At 53.0% G+C, this 14578-nt stretch overlaps 4 protein-coding genes across 4 annotated transcripts; 2 read left to right on the top strand and 2 right to left on the bottom strand.

Moving 5' to 3' along the window:
• Positions 1 to 1760: 1760 nt before the first annotated feature.
• Positions 1761 to 3411, top strand: GLOTRDRAFT_125040 (SET domain-containing protein; the record flags this gene model as incomplete). The annotated part of the gene is made up of 9 exons (XM_007863321.1): positions 1761 to 1903; positions 1955 to 1961; positions 2017 to 2573; positions 2625 to 2778; positions 2830 to 2883; positions 2930 to 3084; positions 3140 to 3148; positions 3200 to 3324; positions 3386 to 3411. 9 exons carry the CDS (start codon positions 1761 to 1763, stop codon positions 3409 to 3411), a joined length of 1230 nt encoding a protein of 409 aa, XP_007861512.1.
• Positions 3412 to 4465: 1054 nt separating this feature from the next.
• Positions 4466 to 6626, bottom strand: GLOTRDRAFT_4599 (Pkinase-domain-containing protein; the record flags this gene model as incomplete). The annotated part of the gene is made up of 10 exons (XM_007861905.1): positions 4466 to 4630; positions 4690 to 4766; positions 4831 to 4961; positions 5021 to 5143; positions 5211 to 5276; positions 5343 to 5402; positions 5462 to 5499; positions 5648 to 5743; positions 5821 to 5940; positions 6492 to 6626. Coding segments are annotated over 10 exons (1011 nt in total), but the record flags the coding sequence as incomplete, so codon positions are not given.
• Positions 6627 to 7396: 770 nt separating this feature from the next.
• On the top strand, positions 7397 to 7833 carry GLOTRDRAFT_125038 (uncharacterized protein; the record flags this gene model as incomplete). The annotated part of the gene is made up of 4 exons (XM_007863320.1): positions 7397 to 7418; positions 7474 to 7623; positions 7714 to 7750; positions 7800 to 7833. The coding sequence occupies 4 exons, from the start codon at positions 7397 to 7399 to the stop codon at positions 7831 to 7833; spliced, it is 243 nt and encodes an 80-aa protein (XP_007861511.1).
• Positions 7834 to 9784: 1951 nt separating this feature from the next.
• On the bottom strand, positions 9785 to 10771 carry GLOTRDRAFT_32797 (purine and uridine phosphorylase; the record flags this gene model as incomplete). Its single annotated transcript, XM_007862123.1, has 5 exons — positions 9785 to 9944; positions 10006 to 10079; positions 10206 to 10347; positions 10427 to 10647; positions 10700 to 10771. Coding segments are annotated over 5 exons (669 nt in total), but the record flags the coding sequence as incomplete, so codon positions are not given.
• Positions 10772 to 14578: the final 3807 nt, after the last annotated feature.

Below are 14578 nucleotides of genomic sequence, written 5' to 3'. Positions count from 1 at the left end.
TACATGGTTGAATTCCAAGTTACGGAGTCGACAAGACATTTTGACTCTCAATGACACTATTATGATCCGTGGCTGGCATAGGTGGAATCCCCAGGTATCAGCCACCTTTTACACAGGACTGCGAACTTCGCTGACCACTATGCGAGTATAGGTGGCAGCGCCTAAGACTCTGCCAATGGTCAAGTGGCGAGAGATGTCTTCAACCATATTTGGTGATTCAGCTACCGGCCTTATGGAATCCAGCGATGTACAACCTTCCCTTATGGGCACGGGCCCTCTGGAGCTGGACGAAGAACCTGACAGTGAGTATGAAGCGGAACCTCCAAGTACTAGTCGGATCGCACGGGACAAGTTCACTCTACCCAAGATTGGCGCAGTTGAGCTTGAGGCATATATCGACCTCACATCCGAATTTCTGCAAGATGTCCTCTCGGACGTGGCTGTGAACCCCAGACCAGTGGCATCAATAAATGCTGGCAAAGCAGCACACTGAGCTGATATTAGTACATCTGAGGAGGTGGTCTCTTGGGATACTTGGTAGCTTTTCTGTAATTAGCATTTAAATTAGACCAAATTAGCATGCTAATTAGCGCTAATTAACGCGGACCGCGCCGGGGCTCCGCCCCGGACCTCGTTGCTAATTAACGGTAAATTACACCTGCAAATCTGGCCTCCGGCCAGCGACCTGCAAATTAGGGGAGGTTACGCATATGGTTGCTCGATATCAATATCGAGTGGCTGTGCCATTTCGTGGGACGAACCTACCAAACTCAACGAGTTATCGAGTGGCTGTGCCAGAGGCGCCACAACGGCTGCTGTGGCTCTCCCCGAGAACTCGATTTGTGCCTGCCATGACAGGTGTCGGACGAGCTCCCGTACGCGAGTACAATAGGTAAAATACCTGTGTATACTGTATACTTGAGACCATATATATGAATGTAGATGCGGCTTGATATCCATTACCCCAAATCATACCAACAGACCTTGATGTCCATGCAGAGTTTTTATGGAGCAGTGAATGCTGAGTGTTCAGCACTCAGCAGCAGTTAGACAGTTCACAGCAGTAGATTTACAGAATTATTTTTAATGAAATATCCTCTGCACAGTTGGCCTGACTGGGTGTCACCACATTTACAGATATCCGCAGTAATTCAGACCTTGTAAGGCGGTGTGGAGGGGGGAAAGCGTGCAAACTACAGATTCAATGCTAAACCTCTTTTTTGGAATTGTGGGGGAGTGGTGTTTGCTTTGAATGTTCGATATAAGAAGTCACTTGCCCCGGAGCACCCTAAATTGAGGAATTACAGTATTTTGGGCTTGAATTGCCTTCAGAAAATATGCATGGACTAGCTGTAGACTTTCTCATGGTTTCAGCTGCCATTTTATATGAGATATATCTCAGAGAACGATGGACGGGTTGAGTATTAGTATGGCCCCGGAGGGGCCGGACAAATTCGATTTTAGTAGTATTTACACTCGGACTTTACGGTAAAACATGCAATCAGTCACTCACTAGCTGCTTTGTCCCTACTTCGGGGCTCTGAGGGCGATTTGTGGAGCATAGGCCCGAGAGTAACGCAGATTTCGGTCCCAAGGGCCTCAAAGCCACAACTGCCACATGGCTCTCTGAGCCAATCCCAATTTTTCTTTTTTCTTTTTCTTTTTATTTTATTTTATTGCAACTCTATCATTATCGAGCCCAAATTAGCAATGCTAATTAGGAGCCGTCCCAAATTTACGGAACCCTACTCCTTACAGACATGCCCAAACAGACCAGCTCGCGAAGCGTTCCTGACCTCTGGAAAGTCTCGGAGTCTGAGGAAGAGGACTTTGGAGACGATACTGGAGAGTGGCCGGTCGATGGCGTAGTCGGCGAGGAGATTGACATGCTCGGAGTATCTAGGTATACTCGGGTTCAGCTCGTAGATGGCCAGGATATCTGACACAAGCACAGATATGAAGTATGCGGCACATGTGCGCTCTTTTATACAGAAACAAATTATTTCTTGCATACAGATCCGGTGGAGGAATTGGCGCCGTAAAGATGGCACAAACACTACATGGGCGAAACAAATGCCTGATCGTCCAGACCTCATCGAAGACTGGAACACGACTCAGGCGAAGAAACGGCAGAAGCAAGCGGACGAAAGCCTAGACGTGGCCCTAGAACCCCTGAACATACTAGATATTCATAACATCAAGACCGCCAAGCGCTCGCAAGCTGTCGAAGAGAAGGTAGAGAATAGCTATAGTCGCGGGATCGCGAGATACGACAATTGGGATGCTGTGGAATCTGTTCCTAGCTGTCCGGGCCCTTCGTCTTCTCGCCGGTCGTCAACAATGAAGAGCGAAGATATTTACAAGAATCCTTCTCGAGCATCTACGGCCCACTCAAATACTCACAGCTCGACCTCTGCTAAGGACGCACAGCCAATATACTCACTTAAAGAGAAGTGGAATAATTCCGCACGAAAGATCGGCGCTGCTCGAATAACCATCACCAACGAAATAGACGAAGAAGCAGAGCCTCAGCTCGTGGAAGGCTTCAAATACCTGGAAAACAGGTACTCGTAGTGAGTACCGCGACATCTGCAAACACATCTTCTGAACTGCTGTCCCCGCAGTCCGAAGGATATTCGTGCGCTGATGGAGGAATCGGAACCCTATTTCGTCTTCTGTCAGTGCAAGGCGTGTGCGGATGCCTCTGTTTGCGCATGCCAGGGTCCGTCGGAGCTCGTGGACGCGGACGGCGACAAGACCTGGGCGTACACGTCTGAGGTAACACCCGGTCGGTCCTTCCATATCGCCACATTATTCACATTTTTGCAGGGACTGTTCGCATTCAACGTCCCCCCAGGAGTCGAAGTGATCGAATGCAACAAGGTAGGGTCTCAGGACGACCCATTTCAACGGCATTGACTGTCTGTAGTTCTGCGCCTGCGGCAAACGCCAACGGTGTCCCAACCGCGTCGCGCAGAAACCCCGCGATACCCCCATCGACGTATTCAAGACGGAAGACCGCGGATGGGGCGCGCGGGCTACGGTCGACGTACCCCGAGGCAAAGTCCTTGGCATTTACACCGGGTACGCCTCTCCATTCGAAACCCATGGCGTTCGCTCAGGCTGATGCGCAATGCAGTCGTGTTATGTCAGGAAACTAGTTTACCTCCTTACCACACTAACTCATTGTTCCATTTAGTCCACGCGAGGACTTGGAACACCTGTCTCACGAACATAGGGGCTACACATTTAACTTGGATGCTCGCGAGAATCGCGGTGACGACGATTCCGCCGAGAAGTACACCGTCGATGCTTATTCCTACGGTAAGGCTGACAGTTCTCATGCCATCAGCAGTACGATCTTGCTCATAGATGTGCCTGGCAGGCAATTGGACAAGGTTTATCAAGTAGGTGTTTCACTGTTCGTTATGACTTACTGTTAAATTAATCCCCTCCAGTCACTCTTGCGAACCGAACGTGCAAGTATACCCCGTAGTATACGACACGATACCCGAAGTAAGATGCATCCCTCCGAAGTTCTGCATTCGTTGACCAAGGCACAGCAAAATCTACCGTACCTAGCTTTCGTGGCCACCGTCGACATTCCAGCATACAGCGAGCTCCTTCTGGACTACGATCCTGCCTACGTGCCACAAGCTACGAAGGGCAAAAAGAAACAGGGCCCACCAAGCAAAACAGCCATTCGTTGCGCCTGCGGGTCATCCAACTGCAGGGGCTGGCTGCAATATTGACGTGTTCACGCGACACCTGTCCCTCCTCCAACCGTCTATCATGGTATTATTATAGTCGTGGCAGATCCTAAAACTACATAGGTAAGGTAATAGCAGATAATGCTTACGCGAGCACCCAAGAAATAGGCATAATCTTGCTATACAGATCATCATCCGTCAAGGAGAACAATATGAGGCCGCTATCCCAGATGCAGCTTCTTCAACAGTGCACCCCACCCCTGCGCGCCCTCATGGTGGCCGAAATGCACATGCGCACGACCATGGCCGTGAACCTCCTGAGCCTGTTCGCGATCCATATCCCGTCTCCGCGGACCAGCCATGTCGAAGCTCCCAGGCATCGCCATCTCCTCCTCTTCCTCTTGGGTGAGCGTGTCGTCTGCCTGCTCATGAGAATGACTCTTTCCCTGAGAATCAGCCTTCTCCTGCATCGTCGCCTCCATCGCCTCCTGGTGAAGGTCATGCTGATCCACGGGGTCCATCTCATGCAACGGCGTATGCCCCTCGTCCTCTCTCTTAAGTGCATGCGACTCGCCCGGGTGTTTCGCCTGGTCCTCCTGTTCATGCTCGCTCGCCGCAACGACGTTGATGTGATCGTTCTCCCCAGGCGGGCCCCCGCCCAGCTTCCTCTCTTCCCCATGTTCGTGCTTGTGTTCATGTTCATGCTCGTCCTCATCATCGCTCTCCAGCCCGCTAGTGCCGGTTTTCCAGCCCCCGCTGCTCGCCGACGTCGCGCTGGCGTTGCTGGCCTGGCTCGCAGCCCTGCTGAGCCGCCCGACCGCGAGTGCGCCCTGGATAGCCTGCCGCCATTTTCCCCGCGCGTCGAAGTTGTCCCGCAGACCGGAGAGGTCGTGCTGGCCCGGTCGGCGGTTCGTGAGCCACTGCGATCCCGATGTCAGCTCGAGGACGGTGGTTGTTATCCCATCCTTGTTCAACGTACCTCGTGTTCTAGCGCCTCGGCGGCCGATGGCCTCTCCGCAGGGTTCGAATTGAGGAGGTATCTGATGAAATCTTTCGCTATTGACAATCATCGTCAGCGTCTGAACTCATCTTGACGGCACTGCAGCATTGCCAGGCTCACCCTCTTCAGAAACGTTCTTCCAGTACCGCTCGTGGAACTCCACCCGCGCAGCCGTCGTCTCGCGTATAAGCTCCTTCGCGTCGTCCGACCGGAACGGCGAGTAACCGCACAGTAGCACATACGTGATAATCCTAAGCCCAATCAATGAGTTCACGTGCAATAATCTACGCGCGCGAAGACATCAACGCACCCCGTCGACCAGATATCGACCTTCTTCCCGTGCCCGGTCTTGTTTAGCACCTCGGGCGCGACGTACCCGAAGCTCCCCGCTAGCGAGGTGAGCTGCTCCGTGGCGGAGTGCAGGTGTTTCGCTCTGCGTTATGCGTGATGTGAATTTGAGTTCTGACTCGATGACAGCGGCAACGTGCGATGCTACTTACATCCCGAAATCGGCGATGACGATGTCCGAGTCTGGGTCTTTCGTACGGTAGAGGATGTTCTCCGGCCTATCGGTCAACCGGTCAACCGGTCAGTCAAGTGCGGGTCGGGGCAAGGAAGATCGACAAACGTACTTCAAGTCCCGATGGACGATGTCGTGTTCGTGGAGGTACTTCACGCCCGAGAGTATCGATCTGTATATGGACAGTCAGCCGGCACCCTCACAGGCACGTATACGACAATATGAACGGACCTGACCACGTTCACCGCATCGCTCTCCGTGAATTTGCCCTAGAACGTACAACATAGAGGACACTTTCATTAGTCGCGGATACACACATACCGACCTGCGGCATTCCTGCACGGCAGCGACACCACAATGACGCTTATATTGTGTTCTCGCCGCCCTGCATTGCTACACCAAGCAGTAAATACTCACCCGCTTGCTTATCCGCTCGAAAAGCTCGCCTCCCATGGCGAGCTCGAACACGAGGTAGTACTTCGTCCGCGACTCGAACCATTCGTAGAACTTGACCTATTGAACGCACCGCAATCTCAGTCCGACTGCCCAGCAATAGTAACTGGCATGAGAAGGTAGGGCACACCGCTCACAATGTTCGGATGGTCCAGCCCGCGAAGCACCTCCATCTCGCCCCACACGCTCGCCTCGTTCCCCTTCACCTTCTTCTTCGGGATGACCTTCAGCGCGACCTCCTTCGTCATGTGGCTCTCCTCGACGCCGTTCTGCCCGCTGCCCTTCTTCTTGTGTGAGTGTCCACTGCTGGATTTCGACAAGACAGATGTGGCAGCGGTCGAGACTGAGGTCGAGGAGGTGGTGGCTGAAGAGGGAGCGGTCGAGCGGGAGGAGGAGGTAGTGGAGGATTTGGCGTCGGTGAAGTATTCCGAGGGCGGGTTGCCGGAGGAGGGGGAGGCGGCTGCACCGCGGAGGGCGACGGGAGTTTGGCCGGCGGGGACGTGCCATGTTGCCCGCTAAATGAGCAGTCCAATATCAGTATCGGTCTCCTTGACTCTGGCAATTTCAGAGGCATGGTATCCATGCCAAATCCCCCGCGACGGACGCGTCACTGTACCTCACTCCTGGCCCACCCCGGGATTCTGACACGGCCGTGTATAGCATTAGCCGTTCAAGCCTCCGGCTCGTGCCCGGGCCTCTCTTGAGCATAATACTGCAACCCCTACCCATCCCTGACAGTGTTCCATCGCCGGGTATAGAGACTCTCGATCCATATAGTTGCCCGCAGAAAGTGATGTATGATACGTACCAAGACCTTTCCAAACGTCCCCTCTCCCATGACCTCCTTTAACTCATAGTTCTTCTTCTTCGCGAAGCTCGGCGGCTGCGGTAGCAGAGTGTCCTTCAAACTCGGCAAGTGCAGCTTACTCGTGCTGTGCGACATGGCTGGAATTCAGACTGCGCAGCAAATTGGTCCAAGTGCGTCGGGCAGAGTCTCCCGCGTTACGTGGCGGTTAGTCTAGATCGTCGTCGTCGTCGTCGTCGTCGTCGTCCGCACTGCTGTAGCCTACGCCGTCGTCGATGGTGGACAGAGCAGAGGACGGTACTGGCGGGGGACAGACATCATCGTGTGCGAACCTGAAGGGGAAAGAGTGCACCGGGTCCTGTGAACGTCATAGGATCGTGTGCCTCGGAGTTCAGGGTCCCGCCTCCCGATAAACTAGGCTGTGGCTGTGCTTGCAGTATGCGGTGTGGCTTCGATGTATTGAATGCTTGGGACGAGTCTTGATCGGACGGCTGTAGTCAAGTCGTAGTTATGTCGAGACTTGCTAGTGGAAAAAACATATCCTCTTTACAGTGGCTTTCTTCTCCTTTTTCCTCTGGTCCTTTGCCTTGAACGGGTTCGTCGCCGCTGAACTAACCGCTTTTGCATAAATTACAGAAATAGTGGGATGATTCATTCTTCAACAGTAACTACAGCAGACTATCTCGCTCCATCATCATCTACTAAGAACCCGATTTGGATACGGTAGCGGGAGCTATTGCGCTACTTTCGAATGCAAGGCAGGCGATTCTGTCCTCTGGGTGATTTCGGATCTGACACATTGCACCAGCAGTCAAGGCTACGGTATATTCTGTAGCCGGGAAAAAGCGCTATTAATACAGGCCCATCGCTCGCCGTATGATGTACAGCATATTTCTTCTTCTTCTGGGATGCCAGGTATCCACCATATAGGTACGTGCTGCATAACTCTGATTTCTACTGGGGCTCGTCGCTGAAGTACTTGAAGCACTCCTCAAATTCCTACCAAGCATCCCGCCTGATGTCAAATTCCGCGCATGCGAGCTCGCCGTCGAGCTCCTCCAGCGAATTCCGCAGGTCAATAACATGAAAGTCGGGCCCCCAGCAGACCGCGCCTCCAGCCGCGGGTACGACTTCGGTGAGTAAGACCAAAACGCGCGACAGCCCTCGTTTCGTTCAGCGCGGACTGTAACTAATCCTCATCGGCGGATCCGACTCGCACCGGCAGCGCTTACGATGGACTTTGACAGCCGCGAAGCATTCAGGTACGGTGACTTTGTGTCAAAATGCGTGGATCACCTAACGCTTATGAAGAGCTTATAATGCGCACCCGATGCATGCCGAGTAAGCTTAGACCGGCGAAATAGTTTGACAGACAGTCACTAATGTTGACGATTCTGGGCAGGTTAGCAAGATTACTGGCCCCCATAACGGAAGGCAAGTACACTATATATTATGTGCCTGCCTCTAAATCATGACGGATTATGGCCATGTAAAAGGACTCATCTCATACCAGATCACTCTGCCGTCCTCAAAGCTGTAGCACAGCGTCGGTTTGTCCGGATCGACGGAGCTTACGATCGACCGACGACATGAACAACTCGCTACGGCATCGATCGAAGCTCGGATGGGTCTGTCGGGTCGAGAGGCAGGTGGGAGCACCAGGTTGTCATGCTCTCGATGCAGGAGACTCTTCCCTGAATAGAAGGCATCTAAGCAGGAGCTTAATGGTCAGCGGTACTCAGATACTCCGTTCAGTAATAGGGAAGGAGGGATACAATGTCTATAATAGCAACCGCTGTGGGTTCTTCTCCCAACTGGCGGGCCCGAGAAATCGTATGGGACAAATCGCGTTTATTCCACCTCAGCCAACAGCACACTGAAATACTCCAGTGCGCGGAGTGCAAAGCTGAGTACCATAGTTAATAACTCATACCATCGTCTCACAAGTTGAGAACTCCGAAGCCTCTTACTTTCCGTGGCCATGGGAATTTAGGGGCGGCAGTGCGAGGGTATTCCTTGAGCACCTTCAGTGCCGTCAATCAGTATTCCACCATACCATTAGCAATCAGTAGCGGCTTCGAACACACCTAGCCACACTGGCACCCTTATAAGTTGAATGGCCAGCAAAGTGAGGTACATCCAAACAAGTATGCCTCTGCTGAACTTGAACATACGTGTCTTTCATCCAAGCAGTGATGTCAACCGTCGGTGCTGAGCGTACGTGCGGCGCTTGCAATGCTCCGCATAACGGGATATGTCTACTAGTAAAGACCGTTAGAGGGAGAGCCACGGCAAAGGGCAACCCACACCAATATTTTGGGTGGATAGCCTCTGCCATGCCCGGGAAGACAGAGCAGCTACCCACTAGAATCGCCTCCCTCCCAGTTCAAATCTGCACTTGGTATAGAGGAGACATTGGGATGTCAACGTCGTCACCTTGCTGGTCGACGTCAACGTAAGACCTGTTTCGGGTGTCGTGTACTGAAATCATGTAAGTATCTGCGCCAGAATAACTTCTTCCCTGGTCAATGTGGTTATACATATTGTAAGGCAAGTTTGCTATCCGCATCTTGTATTGCGACATCCACTCTTGTGGGTCATCGGGTTACCCAGAGCTTGTCATGTAGTGCTTTCGCCGCTGCCGATAGTGGAGGTTCGTACCCAGCGAAGGTGTGGCATCCTTTTGGACGCCCCCTTGGAGGAGAGCTCGATAGAACACTCTTGCTTTTTGCCTTGCCGATTCAACTACATTCTACCTAAGGTGCTCTAAGAGTGTCAGGTCTATGGTAACATCAACACACCTCTATTTTAACAGAGCAGATCACTTGAAGTCCCATACGCTCCCCTCAGTTGGGTGTAGTCTCTGCATCATGATATTAGCTCGTTACATGGCTAGTGTCCAATGGCATTACACTCACATCGTCGTCTACATGGAAGCCAGCCAGCACGCCAAGTATAGTCTTGCCAGTCCACTTCTCTAACTTACCCACCATATCCGGCGTGATGAAACCCTGCGCCTGAGTCGAGGTCCGCGAAGCAAAGATTATCTGCGCCGCCGCCGCGCGGATCCGGGGAGTGGGCACTGGAGGCGGCGGAGGGGGGTGAGGCGGCTCGTGTTTCGTGTTCGGCGGGGAGGAGGAAATGGGTTGCGTGGAGGAGTGGGAGGCCGAGGATAATTGTAGGTGGGGAGGGAACGTAGTGATAGGAGGTTCTGGGGAGCTCCGAGGATCGGGTTTGGCTGCAGTCTGTATTGGGCGGTAGGATGCTGCTAAGTGGTAGAGATGATGGGTCTCCATCTATATCGTCGTCCACGGGAGAATTAGTAGTCGGTGATTCGGAAGCGACAAACGACAGACCTCGAGAGTCGCAAGACCGGGTATAGAGGATAGGAGGGTTGGGATCAAATCTTGGTTGTGGTCCGGAAACGAGGTTTGTCTTCCTTGCGAAGAGTAGAAGCTGGAGGCGCATTGGCATCGCATATCCGAGGACGGCTAAGACGGGGACTCGAGCAACCCACCTATCTGCTGAGGCATTCACGACGTCGGATAGAACTCTGGATAGTGCATCCGGTTGCTGGAAGCCAGCCGCGATCTATATCAACTGTGAGCGATTTTACCGTTGTGCCGGCTGCTAAAGGCGTACCGCTACTGCTAATTCCTGGTCTGCTTCGACCTACATGGAGTTAGTGGCTGGCCCTGGGTAAGCGGTCAGGCTCACTGGTTTGCTAATTCTATACGGAGGCTCGGGGGAGTTGCCGATCCCAAAGTCGTAATCGTAGTTCCTACTGACAGCTACACAAGCTTTTGGGACAACAATGGTGCCAACAGGATGATCCAGCAGACACCCGCAGGATCCCAGCCTTGTATGTTTTTGTATCATTTGCGATTACAATATATCAGTTTCGATGGGTCTTCAGACTGATGCTGGGAGAAACCCACCTAACGACAATCATATCGCCACTCAGACATTCGCGCACCTCACGGACAAAGAAATCCATGTTAGGGTGGCCCATTCCGATGCTGCAGATCGAGACCGGGACACCCTTGTATCGACCTGTAATGGTCAGGAAACCCCTCTCGGAGGTGATCCGGAAGGGTTTGGGTTCAGCATCGAGGAACGATGCTATAGACCCCGCCCGAGACGGGGAGCCTACAGTGATCTAATGCCGCAGTCTGTTAGTCGCACCCGGTCGCAACAACTGGGCTGCCTACGATACGATTGGCCACTTCACCGGCGCGCAGGCCGAGGTGGTAAACTCGCTGGTCCAAGGTTCGGGGGAAATCTGAGTCGATGGAGGTCAGGCAGGCTCCCACTTATGATACCAACACTCACTGGCATCTACGATCAGGTCTTTCATCCTGGTCGCTATCACCGCCGCCCTTCGTTCTCGGGCTTCCGAGCAACCTACACTGGGTAAACGGGCTTCGCCGCAGTGGCGGAGGGCGCTTCCGAGTTTAGCCGACGGCAAGGCCAGCCTTCGTGTCGCAACGTTAACCTTGACTTGGATTCGCCGTCTAACTGCCTTTGCAAACCATCAACTCTCTGAATTTGCACGACGTTAAGTGTAAAGGCGCTGTCTGCTTCTGGCGTAGCGCTTCTGGAGACTGTTACTGTTCAATAAATCGCTACTGTCCACTCCTGACCGGTGACCTTCCACCTACGGCCATCTGTGGAACTTTTCGGGCATCCGGAAGTTAGCTGTACAAAGAATAGGCGAGACAGCTAAGGACTCCCGACTCTTTCGCAGCACCAGTAGCCTCACCGCCAGCTACAGGTCTTCTACGCAAGTTCCGATATCAAGGTTGGAACGTTGGCAGCGCAGAGCCAACATGATACGCGTCACACTAGTGGTATCTAGCGTTCAAGTCGCTACCAACAAGGCATTGTACCCCTTGACACGGGAATATCCCGAGTCGCGCGGCATGACATGATCCCGCCATTCGTGCGAGGTCTTTCTCGAGCTACGGGTTTAGGCATGATCGACCGGACTTCTCATACAGCTGGGGAGTGGGGGTCCATGTCCAGAGCACCCGGAGGTTCTCTCGATCTTGGGAACGTACAATTCGGATATCAAATCCAAGAGTGATGGTGAGTACCTTTCGTGAAATAGGACTCATTAAAGTTCGAAGACAGTAGGCAATACTCCGTGCGTGCTTTCTTGTACTCGGCCCTGGATCCGTACAGTTCAGCGTGTCCTTACGCAAGTGATGTCTTTGGCGTGACCTGTGGATAGGCCAGAGTGATATGCTCCTCAGGGGTTTCCGGTAAGTCAAAGAAGGTCTAGGTCTAGAATGGTCTATTAACAGCACTGCTGACTTCCCATCCGCCGGCTGCTCAGCATTACTTTGATTACCCGTTTAGCAGCGGAAATCCTTATCCTACGTCCACCCGATCTCTTATTTATTAGATCTTCGTGGTGCGTCAATGTACACTCAAATTAAGCATCTGCATAGCATCCTCCAATTGGAAAGGAACTACTCGTTCATTTCTTGGCCGCGGTGCGTAATGTTGGATATCCATTCTTGCTCTCTTTCCATCCCCGGGAAGAAAATCCCTCGCCCTCCAAAGAAGCCCGAGTATCCAGCGATCATTTACGTCCATCGAGGCCTGCTTCTCTGGTGACATACACATGCACCCTTGAAGAATCTAGGCACATCATCCCCGCTCTCCGGTATTCGTCCCGTTCGCCCTTGCCTTTCACGCGGATGCTCCTCTAATCTCATGGAAGAACGGCCATCCCGATCTGCCTTTGGCTTCATGTCCCTTACTCCGGACTCTGTTTCTGCAAACCTGGCAGCCTCTCGCCGGTGAATTCCCGTGTGGGATTGAATTCTGCGCATGTGATGTGGATTGCCGGAACGCGCGTGCTCAGAGCACCTGCCGTATTTTTGGCCATTTGGAGCCGTGCAGGGCATGTGGCGCCATATGGCCGGTATGTTCTTCATTTCTCGGTTCTTGGCGTATGTCTGTCTCGCGATTACTGTCTGCTCATAGCTCAGTTCCCAAGTCATCCGCTGCCTCAGTACCGACCTTGCTTTTATTGCGTCCTGCCTTAATCTGACTCATGGCTGGGTCAGACATACTTACGTCCACTGAGCCCGTGACCTGGCGCGCGAGAGCCCTCTCTCCGGTCAAAATGAAAGAAATGAAAGAATCGGACGTGTGGATCCGTGCCACAGCGCCATCCCCGACGGGTCTTGTTGTGTTTCTCGAGTTCCACCCGTACGAAGGCAAACCGACACTGCACGAGCCGCGCAGCCCTGCGAGCTCGAGATCATAGGAATGTTCTCCGCGCACGACGCCTCGCCTCGATATCGCTGTCTCGGAGCTACGCTGGTGCCGCTGCGCATTCCCAAACGGATCTGCGCACATTCCACGTACGTCTTTCTCCCTTTCACTTCCATTCCTTCACCTTCACATGCAGCCCCTGCGTCTTGCACGCAGCCGCCCGCGCTCACTGTGTCCAGCCTGCGCGCGGCGATTGGGGGATGTCTCCGCACGCACCCTCGAATCCCGATCCTGTGGCGCTCCGACGGCGACCTCTCTATCTTCCCATCTCGATGGACTTTGCACCCGGATTTGTCCCATAGTGCCCAGACGCTGCGGACTTCGAAGCGGACGCGGAGGACACCGGCCTCTCTAAGCCCACGTATCATCAATGTATCTGATGCGTCGTCTGCCCAAACGGGTGAAATCATTCGAAGCACCCAGTCCAACGCGATGTTTTCTCCAAATCTTCACGTTCCATATGTTGCCATTGGACGAGAAGGCGGTCGTCTTGCGTCTCGTCTTCACAGGAATCAAGCGGTAGTCTGGTAACGCTGTGATATAGGGGAAACCATCACTTTAAAATGAGGGTGTCCACTGGGGTGCTAATGACTTATGTAAACCGGTGCTGTCACAGCTTGTCGTACCGACGCAGTGGAATCGGACTAGCAGGAAGGCTAATCGCACTGGAAGCGCCCAGGGACGATTGGCCACTCGTTTTGCTCCTGTAATTCCATTTCGTTGGATCCACTACGATACTGCAGCGTATCTCGCACGACAGGTCCTCTTCATTATCGTGCATGTCGATGATAGGCGTGATTCTGCTGGTTATCTCGCAGTCGATTGGCTACGTTCCAAGCAGAGTCCTCAGATCTCGCTGGGCCTGCCAATCTCGAGCAGGAGGTATCGCGGTATATACGTAACCGAACAGACCCTTACCTATCAAACCTTCTCCTGGGCCCCGTCGGTGACTGGCACGCAGTCCTGAAGGAGAAGCGGGAAGCAGGCTCGGCCCAATCTTACGGTTGACCAGGAGTGTCAGGTCTATTTTGCATTTGCACTTCGCACTTGCGTTTGGCTGAGGGCACGCCGTGAGTTCGAATCCCGCTTAGAGCAACGGGCAAGGGGCCGTGGGAACGTCCCGGATACTGCCCTACCCCTGTTGTCCCTGTGCTCGACGTTGCCCGACGCGTTGTCGACGCTGTTGTCGGCGATGTCGACAAATGTTAAGTGATGGTTATTCCTAAAAATACACGGAAAAAATTGGTTCCTTCTGAGCTTACTGTACCAACCTATTTAATATCAATTATTCTGTTCATTTGAGGAGCTATGCGAGAAGTCGTTGCACATTCAACGTCGCAAGTCAAGAGGTGTGTTCAATATTAAGACAAACTCTACAATTGAGATAGGGAGCATTGATGTGCGCGCCAATGTCAATGAAACTAATCTATATCCGACGCCGTTGCGCATTCCCCCTATACTACTAGTAACGCGTCGTGGCGAATTGCAAGGGAGCAAAAGGGCTGCTCAATTCTTAACTACCTCCCGTCGTTCGTTCGTTCGTTCAATCCGTCGTGCTAAAAATAATGAGAAAGAAGAGATGGCCGAGCCACGCCGGTGGCAAGCTGGGAGAGACAAATCACATGGACGTGGTCTCGAATCATCAGCCATCGCGCGATTGAACGAACGACGGCTTGAACGACGGCTTGAACGACGGGAGCCAGTTGAGAATTGAGCAGCCCTAAACACACACATGTTCGACAGTCCCGACCTGCTACCGCATTAGGTAGTCGGCAAGTGTGGGAAGGAAATTGTGGCGTCTG

This window comes from Gloeophyllum trabeum, assembly GCF_000344685.1.
Source record: "Gloeophyllum trabeum ATCC 11539 unplaced genomic scaffold GLOTRscaffold_00001, whole genome shotgun sequence".
NCBI lineage: Eukaryota > Fungi > Basidiomycota > Agaricomycetes > Gloeophyllales > Gloeophyllaceae > Gloeophyllum > Gloeophyllum trabeum.
The sequence above is the reverse complement of the archived record's forward strand: the minus strand, read 5'-3'. Positions and strand labels throughout refer to the sequence as shown.